Genomic DNA, 27,715 nt, shown 5'->3' on the forward strand with positions numbered 1-27,715 from the left:
GAGCGAACATAACCGCCTCTCATGGGAGCCCTTAACCACTAGCCTTCATGCTATAGTAGAGCTTGTCTAATCTGCCTGCTCTAAACTCATCACCCCTTCTTTTATTATTCCAAGAAAAACCCCCAGTCCTTCTGAGTCATGCTCAACGTAGTGTAGTAGCCTTCATGCTAGTAGTAGAGCTTGTCTAATCTGCCTGCTCTGAACTCATCACCCCTTCTTTTATTATTCCAAGAAAAACCCCCAGTCCTTCTAAGTCATGCTCAACGTAGTGTAGTAACCCCCATTCAAAAGCATAGACTATCGCAGGCATTCTTCTCCCTACCAATAATCCCTTTGCATGAATGGGATCTGTCCCCTTCCTTAACTACCATGTTCGAATTACTACCCAACAGCCAAAAGGCATCAAACATAGAAGAATTTAACGCATCCCAATAGTGAGCATGGGGGCTCTAGCTCCGTTGGGGGCAATTAACTAACCACATGAAAAGATAGCACGAAAATCAAAACCTTAGCAGACAAAAACCGACCATCCGCATTTCTACAGACCATGTGATATTTTAACAAGAATGGTTGTGCCGCCCTACCCTCTAATTGGGCAGTTCACCAACACATGATAACCCAAATGACACAAAATAAACCATAGACCAATCGTCTTCTCCACATTTACATTCTTCCACACCAGGTTTAATACCATTGATGCATCTTCTCTGTTTGCTTCCCCCACAGCATGCATAAATTCCATGAGATGATTCTCACTATTGCCATCTATGCAGCAGCACCTTTACTATGCAAGGGCTTGGACAACATCCCAAAGAAAGTGAAACGGATTTTCCTTTCCCCTAGGAGGGTTTCCAGCCACTTCCTTGATCTATTTCATCATAGAGCGGGAAACCATCAACTGCAGCTTTTTAGACTTAGGCTTATATAACATTGTGAGACTTCTCTTCCAACACCCGCTTCACAGATAGGCATCCAAGATATCTTCCTCTCTAGAAATAGGCTCCCCTTCCTCAGCCTCCACCTCAAGAGGGACATCAACCCACAAGACACAGTTCCCATCCTTTACACCAGCGGAACTAGAAGAAGTGGTGGAGGTATGTTCAATGAGAGACTTATGTTGAACAACTTTTTCCTCGGCACCATGCCCTGAGGCAGCAACGAAGGTTCCCTCAGCCTGGTACTTGCATTCCGCTTTTCAGCAAAAGGTCGACCATTGTAAATCTCAACAACTCTATCCTTCTTAGTACCAAATTTCCAAGGGATCCCTCTTAGTACCAAATTTCCAAGGGCTAATTAACTTTGAATGCTCCAATTTAAATTAATAGAAACGATACTATAAAAATAAAAAACACACTAGCAAGCCATAAAGACTTAGAATACACATAGGTAAGTAAAGAAACTATTTGAAGAGAGAAAGAAAATAAGTTTCTCCCATCAAAGCACAACCGGTAAAAAAAATTCCACAAAGAAGGAGATTAATCAAGCAAAAATAAATAATATAATAAAAAATAATGACCTTATGACCTAGCTAACGACTACTTTAATTTGTTAAAAAACTTAGATAAACTAAAGCAGCCCACAAACATGTAGAACACGAAAAGACAAAGTAGAGCAAGCTAACTATTACACAAAACAGAGAGAAGTGCAAGCAAAGAAGTCAATCCCAACAAAGCATAGAGGGAAGAAAAACCCCCAGCTCCCCAAGATGCTTGAAGAGAAAGAACCAAGTTTATAAAGAAGAAGCTTCATAGTGGTAAGAGCTCTTCTTTGAAAGTAATAAAATAGATACTTGCTGCCTTCATGAAGGATATCATGACAAAATTATCCATTGATTTCAACACATCACCAAAGGATGCATATTGTTTTTGAGAAGTTCCATTGGGATTAGATGAACCGATATGTCAACCCTAGTTTATATGGCACTTTTCCAAGTCCTATCATGTAGCAAGGACGAATGAAGGAAACATTGATTATCTCCACTAATTTGATAGGCATTTTTGGGTTAATTTTGACAAAATAGTCTTGGTTAATGTCCAATTGTGCAATTTCTTTGCATTTAAGTCATCATTGTCATTACTTGGCACTTGTTGAGATGAGTCTTTACATCATTACTATCACTTAGCCTCTACATGATTTCTTTTCAATATGACTCATTGATTCTACCAACCTACATATTTGTATTGGAGTGGATAATTGCCATAAGGATTTACACAGTCATGCATTTGGTTATAGGTGATAGCACTTGCAAATGAGGTCCACTTCCAATTGAATCTTCCTTGTAATGGAGAGGATAATTGCCATTGTGATTTACATAGTCATGCATTTGGTTATAGATGATAGCACTTGAATGGGGCTAGTTTGATATCCTGATGATCTATGCAAGAAAATCTATGCAAGAAAGGTGGCGAAGTGACGTTTTATATTAGCCTACATTTAGCTATAGGAGCAAGAAGAAAGGTGATATATGCACATTACTTATCCCATTTACTAGATTATGGAAGTAAAGATATGATGTACTCCTTACCACACCATTTAAAAACAATGGGACTTGCCACCTTAAAGTTCTTAAGAGGTTGTTGATTTTGCATGTTTTATTGTGTCGATTGATGCCCCTTTACCGATTTGATAACTACGTGTTCATTGGGGATACTGAGCTTGCAAGAACCTTGTTATTCATTTTGAATGTAGGCCTACCTAAGAAGATTATTGTCAACTTTGATGTGCGTCAATGAGAGAATGTGCTAATAATAGAATTTTAATACTTAAATTGTGCAAGGACTAATCATAAAGAATAGCATTTGGAATAGAGTTCTAGGGGGTAAAAAAGTATTTATGGTAAGTTGTAAAAAAAATCAATCATGAGTTATTGCCAAATGTACCATGTGGATGAAAATTAAAATATGATAAAACTACCACTTGCCCAAGGGGCAAATGTATGTTAAGGTATGATTAACGAACCATCCAACGTGATGTTTTAAACTCTAGTTCTCATCGTCGTAGCCCAATAACTTAACTATTGCTTTATGTTGTTTACTTAAGATGGAGATGGCAAAGGCTTGAGAAAGTAGATTTTCATTTACCAAAAAATACATAGATACACTTAAAAAATGAAAAAGTTTTTTATTATCCTTTTTCATTTTGACTTTTAGAATTTGGAAGTGTTTAGCTAGTGAGAATGAAACACCCCAATGATAATGGAATTTAGGCACCAAAAGGGGGCACAAGGTGTCTTTAAACTTGCAAAGTAAGGGTGTTAACACACTTGGCCCATCGTGGGCATGCCCAAGGTTCATGGACGGGCAAGATTGCCCGCCCACGGTGGAGATGCATTGAATGAAGGTTGGGTGGGCTTGGGTGCCCATAGTGTGTAAACACCCTAAGAGCCGGTCCCCATGAACCCGGATGCGTGGTTTATGGAGCCATTTCACTCGAGATCAATACTGACTCCAAGGGGTGGCTTAGCCACACACTGGCTACCAATAATTTTCCGGCCACTTGCGAATCGTGTCGCCTTGTGATTGCAACCGGGCGCCCGAGCAACCCAAGGACAGCGCTAACCCACGTAATGAGGCGGTTTAGGGCAAAAGTGACACAGTTAGTAATCATGATATAGAGAGGTCTTCATCTTCACCCTAACTTTTAACAGGGGCGTTGCGATTTCGCCATTGTTGCAATCCGAGCGTGGTGCACAGTCGAAGAATCAGAAGCTCCGCAGAGCAGCAGATATGGCGCAGCTTAGCAATGGTGGCGCTGCCAGTAACCCCGAGGCAGACAACGCCAAGAAAAACAGAATTCAAGTCTCTAACACAAAAAAACCGCTCTTTTTCTACGTCAATCTGGCCAAGGTACCTCTTTTGCATTCTTTTATAAGCGCGGTACAGCTCCTGTTCATTCCTTGTCAAGGAGCTTTTAGAGTGCCTTATAACTGGCGTAGCGTCGTCTTCGGGAGGATAGTGCTTATTGGTTAACGTCTACAGTTATGTAACGGCATCTCTGTTTCAGAGTCGTACTCCGCAAGGCTCGCCGCTCTTCAATTATTACTACCATCACAGCAAGGTTTTGGGAAGGCAAGAGTGAGGAAGTACGTAAGCTAAGGTGCCTGATGCCGGAGTTGGTTAGCTGGAGCATGTCACTGGCAGTTGGGCTTGCTACAAATTTATAGCTGTCGACTATATGGCCGTGTTGACAAAGATGTGCGACATGCTGCCAGTACGCCACCGTTGAAAAGCGGCTGAGACTATCAAAATAATATGCGGGTGCAAACCTAGAATCAGCTTGTGTTTAGAACCCTTGAAAGAGTATGGGAGACTTTACATTTATGTGACATGAAGAGCTCGAATTGCTTCAATTATTTGATTAGGGAAGCCTTCAATACGTCTTCAAGCTTGTGCTCGGAATTTAGCTATCCTCCTTGTAGCCTGTGCTTTGGATTCAGCGATACTTCTTGAATGGAAGCACATCTTGCTTATCTTGACTCATGAATGCCGAAGCGTCCCTAAGTGACTGCCATTCGGAATCCTCTTTGACCTCATTCAGGCCCTTGCCATGCCCCTCGTTGTAGTTGTAGCGTAAGCAGAGGCTCCTAACTAGTCAATCATATCAATTAGTAAACTACATTTGTAAGTAATTTGTTTGCTGACCCTTATTGTTCTCTTTGAAGCTTGCAATTGCCACGCAAGCAACCTGTTTCCTTGACTTGCGTATTGTGTGCCTCCCTTAGTGTGCCTTAGCTGGATGTGGATACACCTTGCAACACACGTGCTCTAACTTACGAGCACACTTGGTTGGACACATTAAAATCCTAGAGTATGGGGTGAGGCTCCCACTAATGAGTGGGCAAGGCATGGGTCACCGTTTTGGTCCATTTGAGCCTTTTGTAGGCTGTTTCCTCTTTTGCATATTGCCTGCATCTCTGCCCTAGCTGCTGTTTGTGCATGTAGATAGTTAATATGGACAATCCATAGACTAGATGTCAACACACCTTTGCTCTAACTTCCATGTAGCAATTGTTGGACAACCTAAATCCTAGAATATGGGAAGAGGCTCCCACTAGTGAGTGGGCAAGGTAAGGGTGACCATTTAAGTCAAGTTGAGCCTTTTGTAGGCTGTTTGTCCTAAAGTCTCCTATTTTTTACTCGGTAATCTGACTAAACCATGACAACAATACGTAAGACTAGAGCTTGAAATTTTGCAGTTTCTGCTGCCACAAGTGAAGCTCTCTTTGAAATCAAAAGAGGCAAAATACAAATGGCAATGTACTTCTATAGGGCATGTACACGACTTTGATCAATACCACAGGAATGCATAAAAGCAGATTGTATTGTAATTTGTCGTTCAAGACCTGGATGACAACTTCGATGAAGATGTAAGGGGAAGCATGCATCCCAAATGGCAAAAGCACAAGTGTTAACCCAAAAGTGGAAAAAGTAGACACTGTCGAAAGCCCTGATATTGAGGGTCGTACGTGGGGCCTTCCACCCTTAAGAACCTACGTGAACAAAGCTCTTAGGAGATTGCATGTGAGGGAGACAGGGAGGGAAGTGGATGGCAAGCTACAGTCCTTAGCAGGGAAGAGCGACAAAACCAAGAGAGTTTAGCAATCTCACTGTGTAGAGCTTCTTGGTGAAGTAGTTGGTGCAGACTTCAAGGTGGTGCACAGGTTTGCAGTACAACCGCAGAGCATTGAAGTGCATTTAGTGAGTTGGCTGGAAAGAGGTTCAAAACAGAGCCCCTCCTCTAAAGGAGAGCCTCAAATTCAAAGTGATTCTCCCTATCAGTCCTCTCCAGTCCCTTGTCTCATTCTTGTTAATGAGCCCCTGAAATTACTTTTGCCAAGTAGGGGGCTCACGAGACGGAACAGTCAATGGGAGGTTGACAGTGCCGTGCCGTACAGGAAATAGCAGACATTGCTGTGCTAGTTCTGACCTCTACTAGGGTCTAAGATCTTAATGGAAAAGACTTCAAGGCTGTGACCTCAGAGATTTGTGACCAAGGGTGGAGATGACAAGGCTGAGAGGAGGCCAGAGAAGCACACAAGAAGTTGTGATAATGGTAGTGAGGAAGGGTAGGAGGTGAAGGCGAGGGGAGGAATTAGAAGGACGTCTTTCTTAGGCCTTGTGAGTTTCCAAAAACTTTTCTTAACTGCAGGATTTTCCTATGCCTATACTTGGGGATATTTCATTTTAACTTTCCTTTGTATTCAGCTCGATTGTGCAATGCAGTGAACCTATACTGAATGCCTGGTGGTTTTTATTAGTGGTTTGTGCTGATGTTATAAATTTTTGCATTGTTTTTCTATACAGCTACAGTACTTAATTGTTGATGTTATAGTTTTTTTTTGGGTTGATGTTATAGAATTTTGCATTGTTGTTCCATACAGCTTTTAACTTATTGTGATGTGCTAGCAGAGATTTATGCAACAGTATGAGGAAGTGGAGCTTTCTGCCCTGGGAATGGGTAAGCTAGATCACCTCAAGTATTTTTACATGTATGTTATACTGCTGGTAGATCCTCTGAGGCTGTTTTTTTTTGAGCTTTGGCATGAAGATTCATGCATACTTGCTATGAGTGAGAGTGTGTGTGTGTGGAGAGAGAGAGAGAGAGAGAGAGAGTATAGATAGTGTAATGTGTTGCATATAAGTTAGAAGGGAGAGCCTATATATGCCCCAACAGCTAAAAATTTTCTACTTTACTAAAATCTGAAAATGTCTGATTGGATGTATTCTAGTCTTACAGAGGTATATTTTTCTATCACCTTAGCGGACATGCAAATTGTCACCACAATGTAAATATCCTAAGTCAAAGTACAGTTGACCATTTATTTGATCATAATTAAAGAGTTTTATGTGTGTTAATTATGGTCAAAGAGTTATTTTAATGGTCAAAGGATTGACTACGGTCAAAGATACTTGACTCTAGTCAAGTAAACCTGACTGCGGTCAGAGAGTGTTGACTTCGGTCAACAAGACTTGGCATGCGCCAAGAGGGTTAACCCCGGTTAACCAAGATGTGCCAACTTCGGTTGGAGAGACTTGGCTATAATTAAGGCACCTTGACCTTTGGTCAAAGCTCTTTAATTATAATCAAGAGTGTTGACTCCGGTCAACTAGAGAATATATATATATTTATTTGTATATATATTTGTTTAGATGTGCACATGTGTTCAGTGGGGACGCTCACTGTGACTAGGATTAGTCCACTGTGTTATTTGCATGCAAAGCGCTAACAATTAATGGGTACCATGGTGGTGCGCTTTAATTAATTGTTGCAGGTACTAGGAAGGATTATTTTTCCTAAGCGTAATGGGAGCCTGACAAGCATCTAGGAGGCGGTTCGTGTGACCGAGAGCTTTGAAAACTCCAGAATGGCCCTTAGTGGCATGTAATAGGATTTAGTCTAGATTTTAGACAAGTGGCATGTTGCCAATTTGAATGGAGCTTGAAGCTCTTGTAAAAAAAGGGATTATACACGTTTTGGGGAATGTGGAGATTTACGAGATAGCTCTACGCTGAACCTCTGTAACAGATTTTCTTGGATGAATAAAGACCTTCAGGGGGGTCCAGCCCGACGATTTGTCCTGGGCCCTAGTGCATCTACAGAGAGAGGGAGTGAGGGAGAGCTTTTGAGAGCATAAATCCCGTCGTTTAAGAGTGGTGATAGCTGTCTTTAACCATCCGTCTGGTTTTATTGGTATCAGAGCCAAGGCTCACAGTTTTTTCAGGCTGTGACGATCCCGCCAGAGAATAAAGGAATCACGAATCCAAGTCTGAGGAAAGGAAGAGTCTGGCTTTATTTCGTCGTTAGATGAAGTAAGGGCTGAAGGTTAGCGCAGGAAAGTAAATTCATGGCGCAAAGTAATCAGACAAATGGTTTCCTTAGTTCGGCTATCGAAGGGATTCGCGTAATTCTTACGGGAGATCAACGACGGATGATTGGCGAAGGCAACCGCACGGAGTTCTAAATATTTGTGCAAACAATTGCGTGACGCCTCGGGTGGGACAGCAACGCCTTCACGCACCGGTTAGCTGGTTCGCTGGCTGACGGAAGACCATCGCCTCTCCAGGGACATAAAAGCCGCGACGCGCGACGACGATCCGTCCATGACCAAGGTTTGGGCAGGCTTACAGAGCTGACGTGGCACAGGACACGTGGCGCCGATGTGGCGGATGGAGCGGTGTGCTTGATGACGTGGCACCGACCTGCTGGCAGACAGCTCAGCAGACACGTGGCACACAGGTGACATGGTGTCCGCATGTGCAGGAGCTGACGTGGCAGTACATGTGGCAGCCAGCTCAGCAGATGACGTGGCATGCATGTGTGAGATGACCTGGCATTCTGACAGGTGACATGGATGCTGACATGGCTGACCAGGGGTTAATCTAACTCAACCTTGGTAGTGGATTGGTTAGAGGTCCAGTTAGTTGACCCAAACAGACCAGTCTGGTCACTGTAACCAGACTGTGGCCAGTCCAGTTGGCCCAGTTGCAAACTAACCAGACCAGAACCAGTCAGTCTGGTTAGAGTAACTAGCCAGTTACTCTATCTGGTTACTGTTCTTTTCCCCAAAAAAAAAAAAAAGGAACAGTTGCAGAGACTGTTTCTGCTAGCAATTTTCACCTGCTTGTCAGACTTTTACTGTCAGAAAAGCAGCAGAAAAACAGAGAAAGCAGAGAAAACAGAGAAAGTAGATCTCTACTGTTAGAAAACAGCAGAAAAATAGAAGAATCAGAGATTTGCAGAAAAAGAGTATGCATGCCTTTGAGCAGTAAAAAGAGGGAAAAACAGATGCCTTTTGAAGCCATCTGCAGCAGCCAAAAAAGGGCAATATAGTTGTTGATGCTTTGGTAACTGTGTGGGTATATGCCTTGAACTGACAGCCAGTACTGGCATAGATTGTGAATGCAAAACACCTCTTGTTGAGGTACTTTTTCTGTTGGAAAAGCAAAGGTAGTGTGCATCAGTTACCTGCACGGTGTGAGAAATCTGCAGATCTCAGAATATGGATCAATCACCTATCCAATGGGATTCACAAGATAGGGATGTGCATCCAGGACAGAGAAATGTGCCGCAAACTCAACAAGAATTTGAACAGATGGTACGCACTCGTATACAAGAGCTGGAAAATCTCAAAAGGGATCCCAGGGCTCAGCATTTGTTTCAAGCAGAAGCTATGCCTAATCCAGTATACGACGTGCCAATGCCAGAGGCACACTCTCGTGTACAGCGAGAGAGAGATCTCATAGATCTCATAGGAGACGGTCCCATAGTAAAAAGAGATCGAGGCATCATCACCGATCTCCTAGTCCATCACCGTCTACCTCGAGTTCGACTTCTGTGTCTTCTTCTTCCTTATCAGATAAACTATCCAGGAAAAGAAGGAAACACGAGAAGTCTAGGAAGAGAAAGTCTTCCAAAGAGATGAAGGAATTTAAAGAGGGAGGAAAATCTGTCAAGTTTATGACCTACAATGGACAGTATGGTCATACAGACAAAGCATTGCAGTTTATCAGACAGTTTGATGCTGCATTCGGTACAGAAAAATTTTCAGAATCCTCCAAGTTAAGAATGGTCAGTTTACACTTGACAGCAACGGCTAGTGCATGGTGGAGTGCACAGACCACAGATGGGTCAGCCCCAAGGAAGTGGAAGGACTTCAAGAAAGCCTTCTACTAGCAGTTTATGCCTAAACAGTTTAGAGACCATGTTCTTCAAGACTGGGACAGCTTGCACATGGATACAGGAGATACAGTGGATGGGTACAACCAAAAGTTTTGGGATGCTTATTTGCAGGTTGCACCTTTCAAAAAGATCTCCAAAGGCACCCAAATAAGGAAGTACAGAGCAGGTCTCACTCCAAGAATTGAGGCAGTAGTGAATGCTTTGGGGGCAAAGAATATTCAAGATCTTATGCATTCAGCTTCAGTAGCGAGTCTTGTGCCGCTACAAGATCCATCTACAGTGCCATCCTTGCATGCAGGACGTGCTGATAAAAAGAAAACTGATTTTCCAAAATCAGAAAAGAAAGAAAACCCCAAGGCAGAAAAGAAAGGGTTTCAGCCTCAGAAGCGGAGGGGTACTCAGTTTTCAAAGACTTATAAGGGCAAATCTCTATTCACCCTTGAACAGATAGCGGAATTCCGTAGAGATGGAAAATGCTTCAGGTGCGGTAAAGAGAGGCATGTGGCTGCCCAGTGCCCAGAAAAGCCTTCAACATTGAAGGGAAAAGAGGCAGAGAAGCCACGAGGACCGCAAAAGCCAATGGCGGGGGGAATTGCTGATATACTGGATCATGGCTTTGAACCCAGAAGAACGAGAATCGCTGCTATCATGGGGCAAAGTTAGAGACCAGCAAGCGCTAATTTTATTTGATCCAGGGGCTACTGATAATTTCATATCAGAGGATCTAGCCCTGAGGCTGGGAATAAAGACGGAAGAGTTAGGCAGGGCTTTGGATGCCGATCAAATGTTTTGTGGGAATCCTGTGCCAGTTACTCCCTTGATAGAGAAGCTCTGTCTTCATGTTCAGAGCTATGTGGATCAGGAAGACTTCTTCATTTCTCCACTGAAACATTATGATGTAGTTTTGGGGATGCCTTGGTTTCACCGCAAGGCAGTGAAGTTGACTCTTCCTGAAAGAGTGCTGGAGTTTGTGCAGAGGGGAAAAAATCAGCGTTAAATTGCCAGGAATAAAGGGGACACTATCCCCATTGTATCTGATGTTTCATGCAGTAAAGCAATAAAGTCTGCAATTTCTGCGTACATGGTTTTTGTAAAAGAAAAAGAGAATGATATGCATGCTGAAATGAATGATGCAGACAAAGATAAGTTTCAATTTCTTGTAAACTTTAAGGATTGTTTTTCTGATGTTTTGCCAGGGGAGTTACCCTTAGAGAGACCAGAAGATCATCAGATAGAGTTAATGCCTGGTAGTGAGCCACCAAACAGACCCCCTTATAGAGTCAGTGCGACTCAGAGAGAGGAGATTATGGCTCAGGTACAGGACTTGCTGTCCAAAGGGTTGATTCAGCCCAGCTCGTCTCCTTTTTGTTCCCCTGTACTGTAAGTACAGAAGAAAGATGGTTCATTCCGTATGTGCGTCGATTATCGCGCACTGAACAAAATGACCATCAAGAATAGATTCCCTATTCCGCGCATTGATGATGTCCTGGATCAGTTAAATGGAGCTTCAGTTTTCAGCAGGATAGACTTAAAGAGTGGCTACCACCAAGTGAGGATACAGCCTCAGGATGTGCACAAGACAGCATTCCGCACTACATTCGGGTTGTATGAATACTTAGTGATGCCTTTTGGGTTGACAAATGCTTCAGCCACATTCAATAGAATGATGGATCGCATCTTCCGGAAGTACAGGCATTTTACGGGTACTTTCTTTGATGATATCTTAGTTTTTTCTAAGACAGAGGAAGACCACTGAGAACATCTTGCTATAGTGTTTCAAGAGCTGAGAAATCATCAGCTCTATGCAAACAGCAAGAAAAGTGAGTTCTTCTTGGAAGAAATCCACTATCTGGGGCATATAATATCCAAGAATGGGATACAAATGGATCTAGCGAAGATCCGTGCCATTCAGGAATGGCCAGAGCTGAAAACTGTGCATGAAGTTCGAAGCTTCTTAGGCCTGTGTTCTTACTACAGAAGGTTTATAAGACATTTTGCTGATATCGCAGCTCCATTACATGACCTCACTAAGAAAAATGCTGCCTTCACATGGGGATTATCACAGAAGAAAGCATTCAATACACTCAAGGAGAAGTTGACTACAGAGCCTATTCTGGTAGTCCCGGATCTTTATCAGTCTTTTGATGTTGATTGCGATGCTTGTGGAGAATGTGTTGGGGCTGCATTGCATCGGAATGGTCATGTAGTAGCCTATGAAAGCAGGCGACTTCGGGAGGCGGAAAGATATTTAGGAATCTATGAGAAAGAGTTATTGGCTGTAATTCATGCCATCCATACATGGAAACACTATCTTTTGGGTGCAACCAAGCGCCTGAGACGTCAAAAGCATCCTCTGTGAAAGGTGAGTATGAGGCTATATACCAAGTTGTGGCCAAAAGCACGTGCTTGGCAATGGAGGCCCTCTTTGCTACTGCCGTGAAATGTTGATCACTACACCAGCCTTCTCAAAATTGAAGAGGATTGCCATAGGTTGAGATTCCTCCTGTGCCCAATCCATTGCCTCTCAAACTGCAAATACGTTCCTTAGGATGGTGGGGCAAAATATGTTCGAGTGTCATGTATTATGTGATCAATATGGGGATGCAATTGCACCTTGGTTAAGATCTTGTAAGCGGTGTCCAAAGGGTGATCCGGTGCCATTGACAAATGTCAGAACAGTCTGCCCCATTTGGGATCAAGCATATGCAGCTTTGGTTGAGTGATTGGGGAAGCAAAATATCTCCTTGAAGGCCAACCACAGGGCAGCATGAATGCACTCCCTAAAGCACTTGAAGAATGTGAGGGTCAAGCCATACTCTGCTAGGCACTTTGCGGTGGGATGGCCTTGAGGGCCATCTCGAGCTCCTCATCTATGAACTGGGCACCCAATTGTCTGTTCATGCCCTGAGAGGCCATGAAAGGAGCGTGTGCCCACATTGACTTCTGGGTTGAGAGAACTTGTTGTCTGATGAGAACATGTGCCCTTGAACTATGAGAATGTCCAGAATGACCCACAAGAGCTTGCTGTAGCTCGTGTTGATGCTGAGTGTTAGGTCACGAAGATCGTGAACTTTGAATTCATTATGGTGTAGCTCATGGAGAGTAGGGGTACAAGGCCCTCTTATGAGAGGAATCATGTATGACAATTGTGGCTGCGAATTCGTTGGGGTTTGAATGGGCAGTAGCCCTTGTCTGTGCGACGATGCACCATAGGCGTAATTGGTTCTATGCCTACCTTAAGGGTCCATTGCATTAGGAAGCAAGTCTCCACTCCTAGTCGACTGTCGCATTGGTTTGATGGCCAGCGTGGCTTGCCTAAGATGAACCTTTGGCCCCAAGCTGATCACTGCTACTAGTAGCAAGGCCCAAGCCATGTCTCTCTTGAGAAAGCTGTGTCAAAGGAACAAAGCAACTTGGCATTGAATACATAGGTAGTGAAGCATGCCTATAGGGATTTTGTGATTTTGATTATGTAAGAGATCACGATCATAGAAGATCAAGGCAAGTTTATGCATTTTTCTTAGCATAAGGTTCTATTTCATGGCTAAAAAAATCCCTGATAATTTATGTGTCATCAGTCCATCATCAATTGAAGCAAAATATACAAGTGCATGTGAAGTGATTTGGCTTAAAAGATATCGTGCAAATACATATTATTTTGACGACACTCAGTTGACAAGAATTTCTTGTCATAAGCAAGCAGCACAAGAACTAGCTAAGAATCTAGTTTATCATTTTAGAACTAGCGTTGCCCTATCAGCTAGATTTAGATGCTTCTTTGGGAGAAATTGAAATGAAATTGTCTAATCTTCACAAGCAGTTGTAGCTTGAATGAAGAGATTTTGGACTACCTTTTGATGAGCCTTCTCCTTAATTGCTAGCCTTCTTCATGGCTTCGGAGTATCAAGGCTTGTATAAATGGATGCTCAAGTATGTGTGGGTGGATTTGTATATGTGAGAGCATATGTTTATACTATGGTCTACACCCACTGTTGGGCATTGATGATGTCAGTGGGGATGTTATAGTAGCTAGTCCTTGCTATGCGTGTCAGCGGGGATTTGAGAAGGGATAAGGAGCTGTTGTTGGGAGTGGAGGATATCCAAGAGATGGAGTGCCTTCAGAGTGTAAATACTGTCTTAGGGAAGGTACAACTTGTGCAGGAGGATATCTGGGAGCTGAAGGAGGTGGAGAGTACCTTGTAGATGCTGAAGTTGAGGGGTAAAAGTCTCTCCAAAGATGGACAGCAAACTCATGAGGAATATCGGGTTCTGGGTATTTACGTGTCTCGTGGAACACAACCTAGACTGTGCTGAGGAAGTAATGTAATTGAGGTGCCTCACGCAGAAGGTATAGGATGTGGTCCAAGTCACTGGGAGGGCATGTGACACAGAAGACCCACGATGCAAAAGCTCTAAAATGGGCTGGTTGTGCAATCTGTACATGATATTGTGTGGTAGATGATGCCTGAGGTGTCCTTGAAGGCACTGGGGAATTATCAGGGGTTTCCATGCTTTAAGGAGGAGGCTTTCATTTGCTGTAATTTGATAATGAGCGTCAAATAACAATATGAAAGAGCATCCTTAGAAACAGAATGGAATGAATCCACCTGGCATAGATTAGATCTGCCAATTAGTTGCATAGAATGGCCTGAAAATCTCTGTCCGGAGGTGGTGGTCCATGTTGCTGTCCTTGCAAGTCCATGTGGATGTGTGAACAAGAAAAAAGTGCCTGGCGAGACTTTTGAGGCAGATAGGGGCATTGGCAGAGGTGTGGTGCAGAAAAGGGCAGATTGCGTGGAACCAGACATGCTTTTCCTGCGTTGAATTTAGAGGCAAGTACCTGTGGGGTGTGAGGAGCAGAAATGGGCCTGGCTGGTCGGAATTGGAAGGCAGCAAAAGGCTGCTGTTCACAGGCTAAGGTGGCGAGATGAGCCAGCAAGATCCAAGCTGGTCTGAATCGCGATAGAGGGGCAGCGAGGCTGCTGGTCACAGGTAGGTATGGTGGCGATGCTCTTGCGAGGGTTGGCCGCCAAAAACGATCCAGTAGATTGTAGGATGGAAGCCTGAAAAAGGGCGCAGCCTGCTTGCATCTGGCGCTGCTTGTTGCTTGCTTCCAGGGCTGATTTGAGGTAGAAGAAGATGGCGAATTTCTGGCACCTTGGCAAATTTCTGGCACCTACGCTGTTTGCAGAAATCGAGGCAGCAAGATGACGATAGAGGCTGCAAAGGGGATCTGTTCGATCACCAGGTCTTGTAGGTAGATTTGCAAAAGAGTCGGCTGATGCAGGCCATCGAGAATGACGCAAGATGGAGGCCTGACGAGGGGCACGGCTTGCTGCAGGGATATGTCGCAAACACGTACTGCAGAAAAGGTGAAATGTATTGCAGGAATTCACGTTTTTGCTTTGTGCGCCTATTGCTGGGTGGTGGTTACCAAAAATTAAAACATGGGTTTAATTAACCCTTGGGTAGTCTAGGGTTAGGCCTTGGGTATAGGGTTGGTTCCCCTTTTTAGGCCCTCTAGGTACCCTTTTGTAGGGTGCTTGGTGCCAAAAGGTGTGCCTATTCTATGGGGTGTGACCCTTGGAATAGGTGTACCTTTTCATGAAGGGGTGTGACCCTGTTTTAAAAAGGGGTGTCCCCACACGAAAAGGTGTATCCTTTTTTCCACGATGGGGTGTGTCCCTTGGGTGAGGAGTCAAAACTCTTCATCAAAAGGTGTTTCCAATGGTGGAAAAGGTGTCTCTTGGTTTTGGGACAGCCCAAGCACATCAAAAGACACGATTTTTGTCGTGTCCATTCACATCAACTCGTGATGTGGGGGAGATGGAGAGGCCATTAATGACTCTAGGTGGGGTTGGTGCTAAAAATTTTTACGCTCATTCTCTCCATCTCTTCCATGCACAATGTGCGTGGATATCCTTCTAGCGGAAAAAGATGTATCAGATAGGCGCTAGAAGGTGGGGGGCATTTCCTACAGGTAGGAGCGAAATTTGCTCTAATACCACTGTAAGAAATCCTAGATTTACTATATTTAGAAATGTGCTAAGGAACAGAAAGGAGACTGAAATAGCAGAGAACAAGGAATATTTGTATTGCTTGAGTGTTTGTAGTGTGTCATCCATACAGTTGGGCCTCTCTTATATAGAGAGTAGTCACACATGAAAAGGTGTGTACTCCAAAGTGTATGTGCATGAAGAGGTGTGTATCCCTTGTGAGACCCTTGATGAGAGGGTACATTACAATAGGAGTGTCTCTTCCATAGAATGTCTCTTGTGAAAGGTTGTGCCTCATAGGAAGTGTCCCGTCGAAAGGGCATACCCTTCCACAAGTGTCCATTCATCAAACCATCCATAAATCTAAGATAGCGTCACAGATCGTGACAGAGTTCATGGGTATATTGTTTTAGAATTGAGCACAGAGAGAAAAAAGTGGTGAAGCAACATCAATTTATTATATTTGTTTATACAACTGTTTAGGATTACAAAGGCCCTAATAGTCAACCTTATTTGTAACATGTGGGGACTACTTTGAGCGGAAACATAGATGAACATGGAAGGAGAACTCAAGCATGAGAGATACAAGAGATCTATCTAACTATAGTACACTGCTTTATTTATATATGGTTGCCAATTGTCATACAAAAGTGTGCTGAGACCACTCCCCTAACTACGACATGCTGGAGATGGAGCTATGCGCAGAATTAGGACCCCAATCCTCACTGATATGCTGGCTGAAAGCGCTGTTGGAGACTTGGAGCTGCATGCTGAAATGAGGGGCTAGCCCCCCTTTATATCGGGGCTGGAAAGGCACATTTTGGTCTTCCGCTGTGCGTACCCTCTATTGGTCGGCTGGTTGGCTTGTTAGAAATCGACCAATAGAGGGTACGCACAGCGGAAGACTGATAAAATAGCCCAAGAGCTCACACAGTGTGGTGTGGGAAGTGGAATCACAAACTTCTTAACTTAATGTGCATCAGATAGATGTGCAGACTCATCAATAGACAACGAACCAGCCAGATAAAGAAACCACCAAAATAATATATTTCCGTCCAAAGCTATGGACACAATACGAAAGAGATAGATCCAGAGTCCTACCAATGGTGTGGTCCTCTGATCTTCCCACAAGGTACTTCTTCTATCTGTCGGCTATCTCTAGACTCGAGCCTGCGTGCTCCACCTCGAGCTTCTGTAGACTCTTTGTCTAGATCCAAACACCTTGCTGCCCTAGAAGACAGCCAAGGTCCAGCCCTAGATGAACTCTGTTTGCAGCAACTCCTAGTCTCCTCTGCCTCCTGGATGTAGGCCTGAGGGTGTTTGTATAGCTGCTCCTGCTGCTCCTCCGATGGTTGAGCTGTTGGATGAATTATGAGGCCCAGGGCCTCTCCTTTTATAGGCCCAAGGCCTGCTCAAAATGACCGACTGGTCAAGGCCCAAGGGCCTCCTGGACGGCTTTTGTCTGCCCTAAAAACCGACTGGTTGACTGCCCCTACCAGCCCAACCAGTGCCCTATATAAGGGTCTTTCCTGGGCCCTTTTGCAGCCTTTGTTCCAGGGCATAAAGCATTTATTGCAGGATTCAGCCCCCCTGGCCTGCCCATCTCCAGGCCTGATTTGTTGGCTCCAACCAGATCCACCAGCCTCAGCCAATGGCCGACCCAGGTGCTGCTGCTCCCTTCCATGGTTGCGCCACCTGTAGGCTCTGTTGCAGGCTGTCCATCTGCACACAGATGCTCTCCACATAGGCGCCTTTATCTGTGCAACCCCCTGCCATGTCTGCTGCTCCTGATTGACCTCCTGCCAGGTTAGATCCAGGACTTGCTGTCCCTGCCATCTGCTCCTTCCACAGGTTCCGTCCATTGCAGCCATGCTGGTCTCTTTGATGTGAGGTGCTGCCCATGTGGCAGCCCCCTCTCTTTCTTTTCTCTTGGGCACATCCTGCCCTAGGTTTCCCTCCCCCCCACTCTCCTCATATGGGGGCTTACAGATGGGGAGGTGACCTTTCCAACATGTCTGGGCTGGTTGGGCTCTTTGCCCGGCCGTAGGGACCGACCAGCAAAAGGCGCCTCCCCCAACCCACTTTTAAAGCATTTCATTGCCCTTTCGAGGCCCAAAATTGTACCAAATCTGCTGCATAGGGAGCTGCAATCGGCTGACAAGATAGCCAGTTGCCACTGCCATGTGGGCTTCATTGTGGTGCATGTGACAATATCCCTAAGTAGGTGTATATATTCTAAATTTTAATTGAAAATAAATTGATGTACAACTAGCAAGCTTGTTGTCCTCTTCCTTCTTTCCTCATTTTCATGTTTTATATGGATGCCAGCTCACAATGGTGACTGTTCTTCTAAGAGTTTCATATTGAACTTATTTTTATTTGCTACTATAGAAGATAATTACTAATTCTTGCTTGTGCTGGGTGATCTCACTTGTTTGTTTCTTCTGTGGGTACCCTTGTTTGGTCTTAGACTTACTAGAGGTGTTGAAGCGCTTTGTACTCGTCATTATACCAGCTATTGTGAGAGACAAACATTTACTTAGCTTCCCCGTGGACATAGCTGTGAAGGGAAATGAGTGTTGGGCTGTGTGGATGGAGTGAGTGAGGAGTTGGGCTGCCCTTTTTGTCTCTCCCAAACTTCTCATGGAGGAAGCCCTTGGCTGTGTAGTCATGTCATCTTTATGCCAAACATCTTGATGCTTAGTTCTGTGGTTGCTTTTTTTAAAAGACTTGTCACAAGGACATGGCTCTGTTGAAGTGCTCCTCCATTTTGGCTGCAATTTTATTGGAATCCTAAGTGTTTGTCCATTACAAGCTCTTAGCCAACTTGAGGTGGCCCAGACTATTGCATTTTCTACTTGAGAACTCTTCAATATTTGGTTGTTACTCCTTTACATCTATACAGTGGTATTAAGGATCCATCTGTGAGGAAAACTGTTGCAAAGCGCTTTGTTAATTATCTTTGCCAAGATTGGGGATAGGGTACTCAATCCGTAAGTACATATACATAGCTCCTCATGATCTTTGGCTTGGTCATTGTGTAACTTCAAGGCTGCATGTTTGATATCGCTGGTGGTGAAAAGTGAACAAGAGATAGGGCGAGGTAGTTGTGTGTGTTTTTCGATATTGGGCACTTTGGACTTTGTGACGAGACAGGAACCATTGAGTCTTTCGAGAGTCTACTTCTTCCATGTTCTACTATTTCTGGATGTCACTCAGGCAATCCTTTGATGATTGCCTGTCTGTTCGTTAGATAGATTACATTGTCTACTTGTCTTATGATGAAGTCTTCTGAGCTTGTATTTGGTGATCTCTACTTTGGCGGCAGCTTCTTTTAATATAAATATTCATGGATTTCTCTAAAAATAATGCAGCGCGTGCGCTACTGAGGGAGATCTCTTTGCCTCATGAATTCGCTTTACTTGTATGGGTTGGCTGCTGGTTTACAAGTTAATTTTCAACAATCTAAGCTTCTTCCACTACATTTGAAGGATTAGCATTGTATTTTTTGGCCTAGGGAAAATTGTTTTGCCCACAAAGTTGGTGCGTCGTCTTGGTTATCCTTGGGGGGGGGGCAGCTTACTCATTGGGATTTTCTCTTAGGGCATAGTACTGAAGGGTTAAGGGTTGTCCCTTTGTCTCTGGCTTATTTTTACACTGGAAACATATACCATCAGATCTTATGAGTCATAGTAGCTAGTCCCTGCTATTGCGTGATGGAGTTTATGGTTTTCAATCTTATGAGTGACTATTGCGAGATTGAAACTGCCCTATGTTGTGTTTGTAGAGGATCAGTTTTGGAATGTTCTTGGATTCATCTAGGTATATGCTTCTGCCGTATTAGCGGACATGCAAATTTTACCTTGTGAAGTTTTTGTTCAAGTTGCGGCTTGTTGGTATTGCGATAATTCTCTTTCTATCTTAAATGGCACGCTGCCCTATCAGCTGGATTTAGATGCTCGTTTGGGAGAGACTAAAATGAAATCGTTTAGACTTCACAAGCAGTTGTAGCTTGAATGAAGATATTTTGGACTATTTTTTGATTAGCCTTCTCCTTTAGTGCAAGCCTTCGTCATGGCTGAGTATGTCCTCCACCTCCGGAGCGCCGACAGGAGTTCAGTACAAAGACTTTGTATAAATGGATGCTCAAGTATGTGTGGGTGTGTGTATTTGTATGTGTGAGAGCATATTTTTATACTATGGTCTACCCCCACTGTTGGGCGCTGATGACGTTAGTGGGGATGTCATAGTAGCTAGTCCCTACTATGTGTGATGGAGTCTATGGTTTTCAATCTTATGAGTGACTATCGTGAGATTGAAACTGCACTATGTTGTGTTTTTAGAGGATGAGTTTGGGAATGAATCTAGGTATATACCATCACATCTTAATGGAATGGCAGGCATTTTATTGCTGGCAACTCCTTGGGGGCTGAATGCATTCCTTGGTCTAAAGTATTTATGCAGCCTTTAGCATTGCAAGAACCTTGTAGATCATATTTTCTTTGGTCCAAAGGCATGTGTCTTGTGGATGATGTGCTTAATGATGCATTTATCCTTTCCATCAGTGGCTAGGAAATATGGTTTGGGGCAGCATTACAGGCTGCCATGGCATTTATTGCAGCAAATGCTTTATGATTTACAGCCTTTACCTCGACTTGAGACTATTGATTGTCTCAAAGATTGGGTTCTCCACTCAAATGATCCTACTTGTTGATCGTTGCCTCTGGCAGATGTTATAGTTGCCTCTCTCTTCATGGTTGTTAGTTCATGCACATTGTGATGTATGATTTCCAGCCTTTACCTCGACTTGAGACTATTGATCTCAAACATTGGGTTCTCCACTCAAATGATCCTGCTTGTCAATCGTTGCCTCTAGCAGATGTTACAGTTGCCTCTCTCTTCATGGGTGTCAGCTCATGCAAATTGTGTTTGGTCTATGACACGTTCTTCTTGATGGTTTTCCGTTTCGTCAGCAGGTTTTCTTTTGGAGGGTTCTCCTTGGGGTTCTTTCCTTTAGGCAGAGATTGGCTCGTTGTCACATTGCTCTTGCTGTTTGTCGCCAATGTCTATCCTTGCGGGAATCTATGCTGCATTTGTTTTGGCATTGTCTCATTCTCGTGATTTCTTGTTTATGCTAGAGCAATGACTTACGGCCTGTTTTTCTACAACTAATTTTTGCAAGCTTTTGGATCTCCTGTCAGGCAGGGCACTATGGGCTCTATGGAAGGACCATAATCATAAAGTCTTTCGTGACCCTTCCTTGTTCAAGTATCATTTCTTTCGTGCTTCTCTGCCCGCATGCACGGGATCTAGATTATTCTGCCTTTTTGTCATGTAATGAGATCTTTTGATATTCTAACTACTTGTCCCCTCTTTTTAGGGGACAATTTTACATTTTTTGCAATATAATACAAACGGTTTTCACCAAGAAAAGTGTGTATGTGTGAGTGCATGTGCGTGTGAGAGAGAGACGTCCTTAGGAGGCCTCATGAGCCTATCAGACGAAGTAGAGCAAATGAAAAAATATTCATACAAGCCGCAAAGGGCTGAAGCAAAGGGCGCACAAAAGTAATCTAGAGAGCTCAAAGCCATAAGTACAAAAAGATTGAGGAGTTGATAAATTGAGAAGCTGAGACTCAGTAGCCAAAACCCGGTATAGTAGAGGCCTTCTGGTGGGTCCCGGATCTGCGTCTGTCGGGTTGTCTCTTGCTGTGATGGAGGGTGTGGTCTCCTCGATCTCTGTATCCGAAGAGCTATATCAAGAGTGGCGCCTTGTCTCGGTTGGTCTCTTCTAAGAAGGGCGCAGAAGGGTTGGATCTTGATCGTGCGTGCTCTGGTCACTCTTCGTGTCGTGCATGGGCTTTGTGCCGCTCGCTCGACAGCACCATGTCGTCTCTCCCCGATGATGCATGTTGCTCACATGTCTGCTAACTCCTCCACCCCTCTGTGGCTCATAGTAGACTCGAATGCATAGAAACTCCATGGTGTTGTCACGGCCTGTTGTTGTTAGATCTATCGTAGTATTCTCTCTCTGTGTCATCTCTCTTGGTCAGGTGTAGATTTGATCATGGGAGTTGATTAGGCAGAAGAGTGGGCCAAAGCCACACCCTTCTTGGAGGCAGTGATATTGTCTTGGGATCTCACAGTAGGCTGGGCAGACACACAAGAAATGCTCCTTTGTGTTGATTGTCTCAAGTGTGCATAACTTGTAGATCCACTGCTCTCTAGGTATGCTTGCAGCTCTCGGCAATCTTCAATGCATGTGAGACTCCTCTATCCTCGAGGTACTGGGGTCTGATGATGAGTCCGTCCTACACTCTGTGGAGGAAAGTCACTGTTTGGAATATATATATATATATATATATATATATATATATATAGAGAGAGAGAGAGAGAGAGAGAGAGAGAGAGAGAGAGAGAGAGGTGGAGTCTATTAATGTCCTCGGGGGGCCAAAAATGACCCATGGGACCCGTCTCAATACAATGTAAAATAGAGTCTTCTCAAGGAGAGGGGTCAGGTTTCTATGAGTTCTTGACGCCAGTTAAATAGACGAGTGACAAAAGATCCCAATGCTGCCGGAGAGGCAGTAGAGAGAACTGATGTCAGCTGAGTGGAGTCCTCCAGTATTTGCTGGTAGTCCTCCCTGATATGTGCATATCGGGGGCATTGTAGAGCCACATGGGCCTCCGCTCAACTGTCTACATGTCACAAAGGGTAGAGACTCTAGCATGGCGGGCTGATGCATCCAAGCTTCCTTCTCAATTGCAAATGTATGAGATCTGGTATGAAACCTGGCTATGTTTTTGCGATATAGAAGGGGGATAGGTGTGCTAATATAAGGCTGAGCATGAGTCTCTATGGACATGTATGTAGACCAACATGTGGGATTTATGTTGTCTTGGTAATATTCTTTTCACTTGTCAGCCAGTGAGTTTGCAAAGTGCTCAGTAAAGATAGTTGAAACTCTTGCATGATGACCTTTTCAGGTGGCATGGTCAAATATGCTTCCACTTCCCCATCTGCTGAACCATTTTCTTATGTTGGTTGCCCATCCTGTACAGATGATCTTACTTTTGTGGTTCTTTTGAAGCTTTGTGCTGGCATTCCATGCTTTATGAGGCAACCTATCAGGTTGCATTTGCTGCACCTCTATTAGGTATTGCATAACTGTGATCAGTGAATGAAATTCAACCGGCCTCCTTCCCGTTTCCAACAGAAGTACTGAGTATGGAGTAGTGGGTTTGACACCAAGGTGTCGCCGTAAGAAAGCCTTTTGCATTTTCTCAATATCATTCCATGTAGAGGCTGAAATACTGCCTCCCCATACTTCCACTCCATATAATACTGTCTGTACTACATATGCATCAAACAATACATTTCGAATTTTCCAGTTCCTGGTGTCAGTGTGCTTGCAGTCATTCTCAAACTGGTAGTACTTCCCCCAGCCAGTGTCCATCCTTCTGTGTATACATTGCCACCATCTGTGATCTGCTGGGATATCAACCCCTAAGTATTTGAAGGTGCTGACATACTCAATAATATGTCCATGAAAGGTGATCTTAGGGGGATGTTTTGGCTGATTGGTACAGACTGCCATCATCTTTGTTTTTCCGACATTCACTTGCAGCCCACTTTCCCTACAGAAAGTCTTGAGCACTTGTAAAAGTTTGTGCATAGAGTCTGGATCGTATGCGAAAAGAACTACATTATCTGCGTATAGCAACGAGAGAGAGAGAGAGAGAGAGAGAGAGAGAGAGAGAGAGAGAGAGAGCTATGTTGAAGTTTATTTATTTATTCTATTTGGAAAGGATTCATTGATTTCTTATTTGTGCAGCAATTGCAACTGTCGTCACAATTGTTGAGATATTAAAGAACAACGGACTCGCAATTGTAAAAAGTAAGCCAAATATTCTTTTTATTGTTTTTGATGGTAATGAACTTCAAATTTGATTGGATCTTATAAAGGAGCTTTAAAAATCAAGGGTTGTTGCTTAAGCCGATTTAATGGCATTTTTAAAGGGTTGAGAGGTTTTGAAGCAACAAGTTAAGTATTAGCTACTTTGGATGTGTGGAAAGTAGTTAAAAACTAAGTTCATAGCATGTTTGTAGGTTAAAACCCCTTTTGAGGCAAGGATCGGATGGCTATGTTGCAGGTGTCTCAAGTGATAAGTTTGTAGAAATGATAATTTTTGAGAAGAAATCTAGCTGTTTTTTGAAATTCAAAGCATTATATTCGGTTTATGGTGCAAAGTGTTATGGAAGTGACGAAGGGTGGAATTTTTTGGAAAATCATAGTTGATGAAACTACAACGAAAGTTTTTGAGGGCTCTTGGCTTGCTATAATTGCAGGGAGTAGATTTCAAACTTGTGCAATAGACACCTATTATACTTTTTATTTCCATTTTTGTTTACCATTATATGACATAGGAAACTTTTGTTTTTCTTATGAGGCTACCTAATGCAGCTAACTATATTGGCAAATGACTTTGTCTAGGGGAGTCTTCTAAAAAAAATAATAATGTAGCTAACTATATATTGGCAAATGATTTTGTCTAGGTGAGTCTAATGTAGCTATTTATATTGGCAAATGACTTTGTCTAGGGGAGTCTTCTTAAAAAACAAAAATGTAGCTAACTATATATTGGCAAATGACTTTGTCTAGGGGAGTCTTAAGTGAAATAATGGTCTTAGATAGAGAAAGGGGAAACTATGTGGATCAATGCCATAATCTTTGGAAACATAGTGCTAGCCTTGATTATAATTGAGGTGCTGGTTGTATGTTTTGAGCTTTCAATCTTCAAGCCATTGGATTCCATCTATTAGAATAACACTTGGGAGTTGTGTGATTTGCCTCCTGGCAAGAATGCCATTGGATTAAGTGGGTTTACAAAATCAAATAGAAAGATGATGGTTCAGTGGATTGTTACAAAGCTTGTCTTGTTGCTAATGGCTTTCCCAACCTTCTGGCTTTGAGGTTGAAGGTTCTGAAAGTAAGGTATGTCGCTTGAAAAAGGCCCTCTATGGATTGAAGCAGGCACCTCAGGCTTGGTATTCGAGGATTGATACTCATTTGCTCACACTCGGCTTTCAGAACAACCCTACAGAGGCTACCCTTTACATGCGCAAGTGTGGGACAGATTTGCTGATTTTAGTCCTTTCTGTAGGTGACATGCTTGTGGCTGGGACACATGCTCAGCAAATTGTAGATTTTCTGTAGGTTTTAATGTCCCACAAGGATATACGCAGATCCACCTACCCCACTCACTGAGGATCTCTATTGGGCATTTTCGGGTCTCTTCACATAGACTTCGCATCGAGAGTGGAAGGGTTGAGGGTTTGCCTAGGGAGAGGTACATATGCACATAATGTGACATCCAGGAGGTTGAGTGGGAGGAGCATTTCATTTTCAGATGCCCAGTATACTATGAGATCCGAGGACACTTTTATTGCCTCTTTAGAGATAGTTTTGCGATATTGTCCCGCTTTTTCTCCTTTCTAGACTAGAGATGCTTAGCCGCCTTCAATCATGAGGTAGTCAGACACTGTGAGCGTCTACTTCGATCACGGAGACGAGCAGATCTCCTTGATAGACTCTTCTCAGAGCTCAATCACTGAGTTCTTCTAGCCAGACCATGGGGGCTCCCACACCACGAGACCCCGCCATGATCGCGATACGGAGCGAGTGACACGATAGCTAAAACAAAGGGTTGATGCACAAATTACACTTGGGGATATTTCTTCTTTGTTTAGAGGTGGGGCTCCATCGACAGGGGTCACTGCAGCCCTTATCAGATGCAGAGCTATGACTAGGACACGACATAGGACCACACCCAAGGGCAGCGGTCATCACTCTATCTTTGACTTTATGCCCTCAATACCTCATCCCTCTTGACGCTTTGATGATGAGGATGTTAGTGTTGTGTAGGTGATCATCATTCCGACATGACTATGTAGCACTCAGCACTCACCATTTTGCATTGGAGTGGATGCTCGTTTAGTAAGCTCCACCCACACAGCTTGTTTGTATCATGATATTTTAGACCCATTGGTCTTTGGAAGACTTAAGTTTCTTTCTTTCTTTCGGATATACATACGGACGTATGTTACATGATGAGTTTGGCCTTGGTACATACATACATGCATGCATACCTACCTACATGTGAATGCTCATGTGTGTGTGCATCTCTCTCTGTACATACATATGCATGTACGTACTTACCTACTTACCTACACGCTTACATATTTATCTATCGGTATATATCTGTATACACTTGTGTGTGTGCGCTAGCTCTACCTACATGTGCGTGGGCGCATGCTGTGCGCATCTCTCCCCCCCTCTCTCTCTGTATGTACGTATGTATGTACGTACGTATGTACACGCTTACATATATTTCTAACGGTATATATCTGTACACTCTTGCACGCACACAGATACGTAAACATACATACATACGTATGTACGTACATACATGTCTAACTGCATCAAATATGAGGTTATGTCACCAGCATCATTTAAATCGTAATAGTTAGTATGACATTGGACTGGTAAAATTCAAGCTTTGTATATGTTAAGATCTTAAAATTGAGACACTAGCACTGAGAATAGCTTGGTATGAAATTTTGCAGAAATATACACATCAACAATAGATATTGGAGATGAAGCACGAGGTCGAACAGTGCAAAAAGCAAAGGTGAGCTCAAATTGATGGCCTTTTGGATGCTAGAATGATGTCATATTCATATCTGTCAAGTATTGTGTGATTGAATTTTTGGTTTGAATAGAACACCCGGAAGACTTTGTTTTTCTTTTCTACTTTTGTGAAATATCAAACGAGTTTTACAACTCGTCTTCTTTTCATTCTTTTTAGCGCTTAGCTGATTGATTGGTAAATAAAGTAACTTGCAACATATCAGACTTACTTTATTTTGAGCCTAACTTACGCTTGATTTCTCGCAAAATTCATGCGATCTACACTAACTTTAGAAACTTTATTTTGAGCCAAACTTACACCTGATTTCTCACAAAATTCATGCGATCTACACTAACCTTAGAAACCACAAGGTTTCATTCCTTGTGGTCCACCTCTAGTTTGTTCATAGTTACAACCAATTGTTTTAAGTGTTCAAATGCTTGAAAGATATTGGGAATTTTTTAAGTGTGCTTTTATAGAATCACTTTTCCAAAATAATATGTATATGTACAGACTTTGATACTCAAAATAACATATAGATATTAGAGACCGTTGTTTAAAGAGCTGAAAAACATGTGCGCGCAATGTACAGTTACTAGTTACGGGTTTAGTCTGCAATGTGGATTCTTAGTTTTATTATTTATTTTTTCCTTGTCTTGCTTCCCCAGATGGAAATAATCCTTAAGAAATCTGATCAGTTTGACGAGCTTATGGCTGCTGCTAGTTCCGAGGAAAATGGGACGCCAGACCAGTATGAGCAGTAGCATACTTTAGAAGTACCTTATGTAAGATTTTTTCTTGCAATTTTTTTCCCACTGTAAGGGGTGGCCAATCAGAACTGTTTCAGTTATAACATTTGACAAGAATGTGATATATAGTAGTGGATCCCTTTTCCATCCCTTTAATTTGCACATGAACTGACCCTAAGATATCAGTTGATTGAGCACTTAATGCCAAACTTTGATCTGATTCCCTGCTTGCCTTGGGTTTCATTATCCATGTACGGATTAGCCACAGAAAAATATATGAAGTTTGAGGTTTCAAAAACTTTGATTGCAAATTATGTTTCCATGGTTTTGGGTTGTGGGATTTAATAATTGATGACAAAATGGGCTGCATATCAAGAGGATCTAACATATAGGGAATTTGTTAAACCAGGTTGCTCTGCTGCATTAATACTATAGTATCTAAAAAATGAGTGTCCATCGAGGACAAGCTTCCAATATTTGTCATGTGTGCTTGTCAGGTGTTATTTTGCAGGCTATACTTGCATAGAGTGCAATCCAATATTTGCAGAGCACAATCAACAGAAAACTAGCTTTCACGAAGCCTCTAGACTTGCAATATAT

At 43.0% G+C, this 27,715-nt stretch overlaps 1 protein-coding gene across 1 annotated transcript; it reads left to right on the forward strand.

Moving 5' to 3' along the window:
- The first annotated feature begins 3,598 nt into the window (after positions 1-3,598).
- Positions 3,599-27,335, forward strand: LOC147903666 (uncharacterized protein At2g34160-like). Its single transcript, XM_087372804.1, has 5 exons — positions 3,599-3,845; positions 6,408-6,456; positions 23,510-23,572; positions 26,302-26,366; positions 27,035-27,335. The coding sequence occupies exons 1-5, from the start codon at positions 3,726-3,728 to the stop codon at positions 27,128-27,130; spliced, it is 393 nt and encodes a 130-aa protein (XP_087228930.1). The 5' UTR covers positions 3,599-3,725; the 3' UTR covers positions 27,131-27,335.
- The last annotated feature ends 380 nt before the right edge of the window (positions 27,336-27,715 follow it).

This window comes from Dipteris shenzhenensis, chromosome 3 (assembly GCF_047967505.1).
Source record: "Dipteris shenzhenensis isolate YYH24624 ecotype China chromosome 3, Dip_SZ_1.0, whole genome shotgun sequence".
In the NCBI taxonomy this organism is placed as follows: Eukaryota; Viridiplantae; Streptophyta; class Polypodiopsida; order Gleicheniales; family Dipteridaceae; genus Dipteris; species Dipteris shenzhenensis.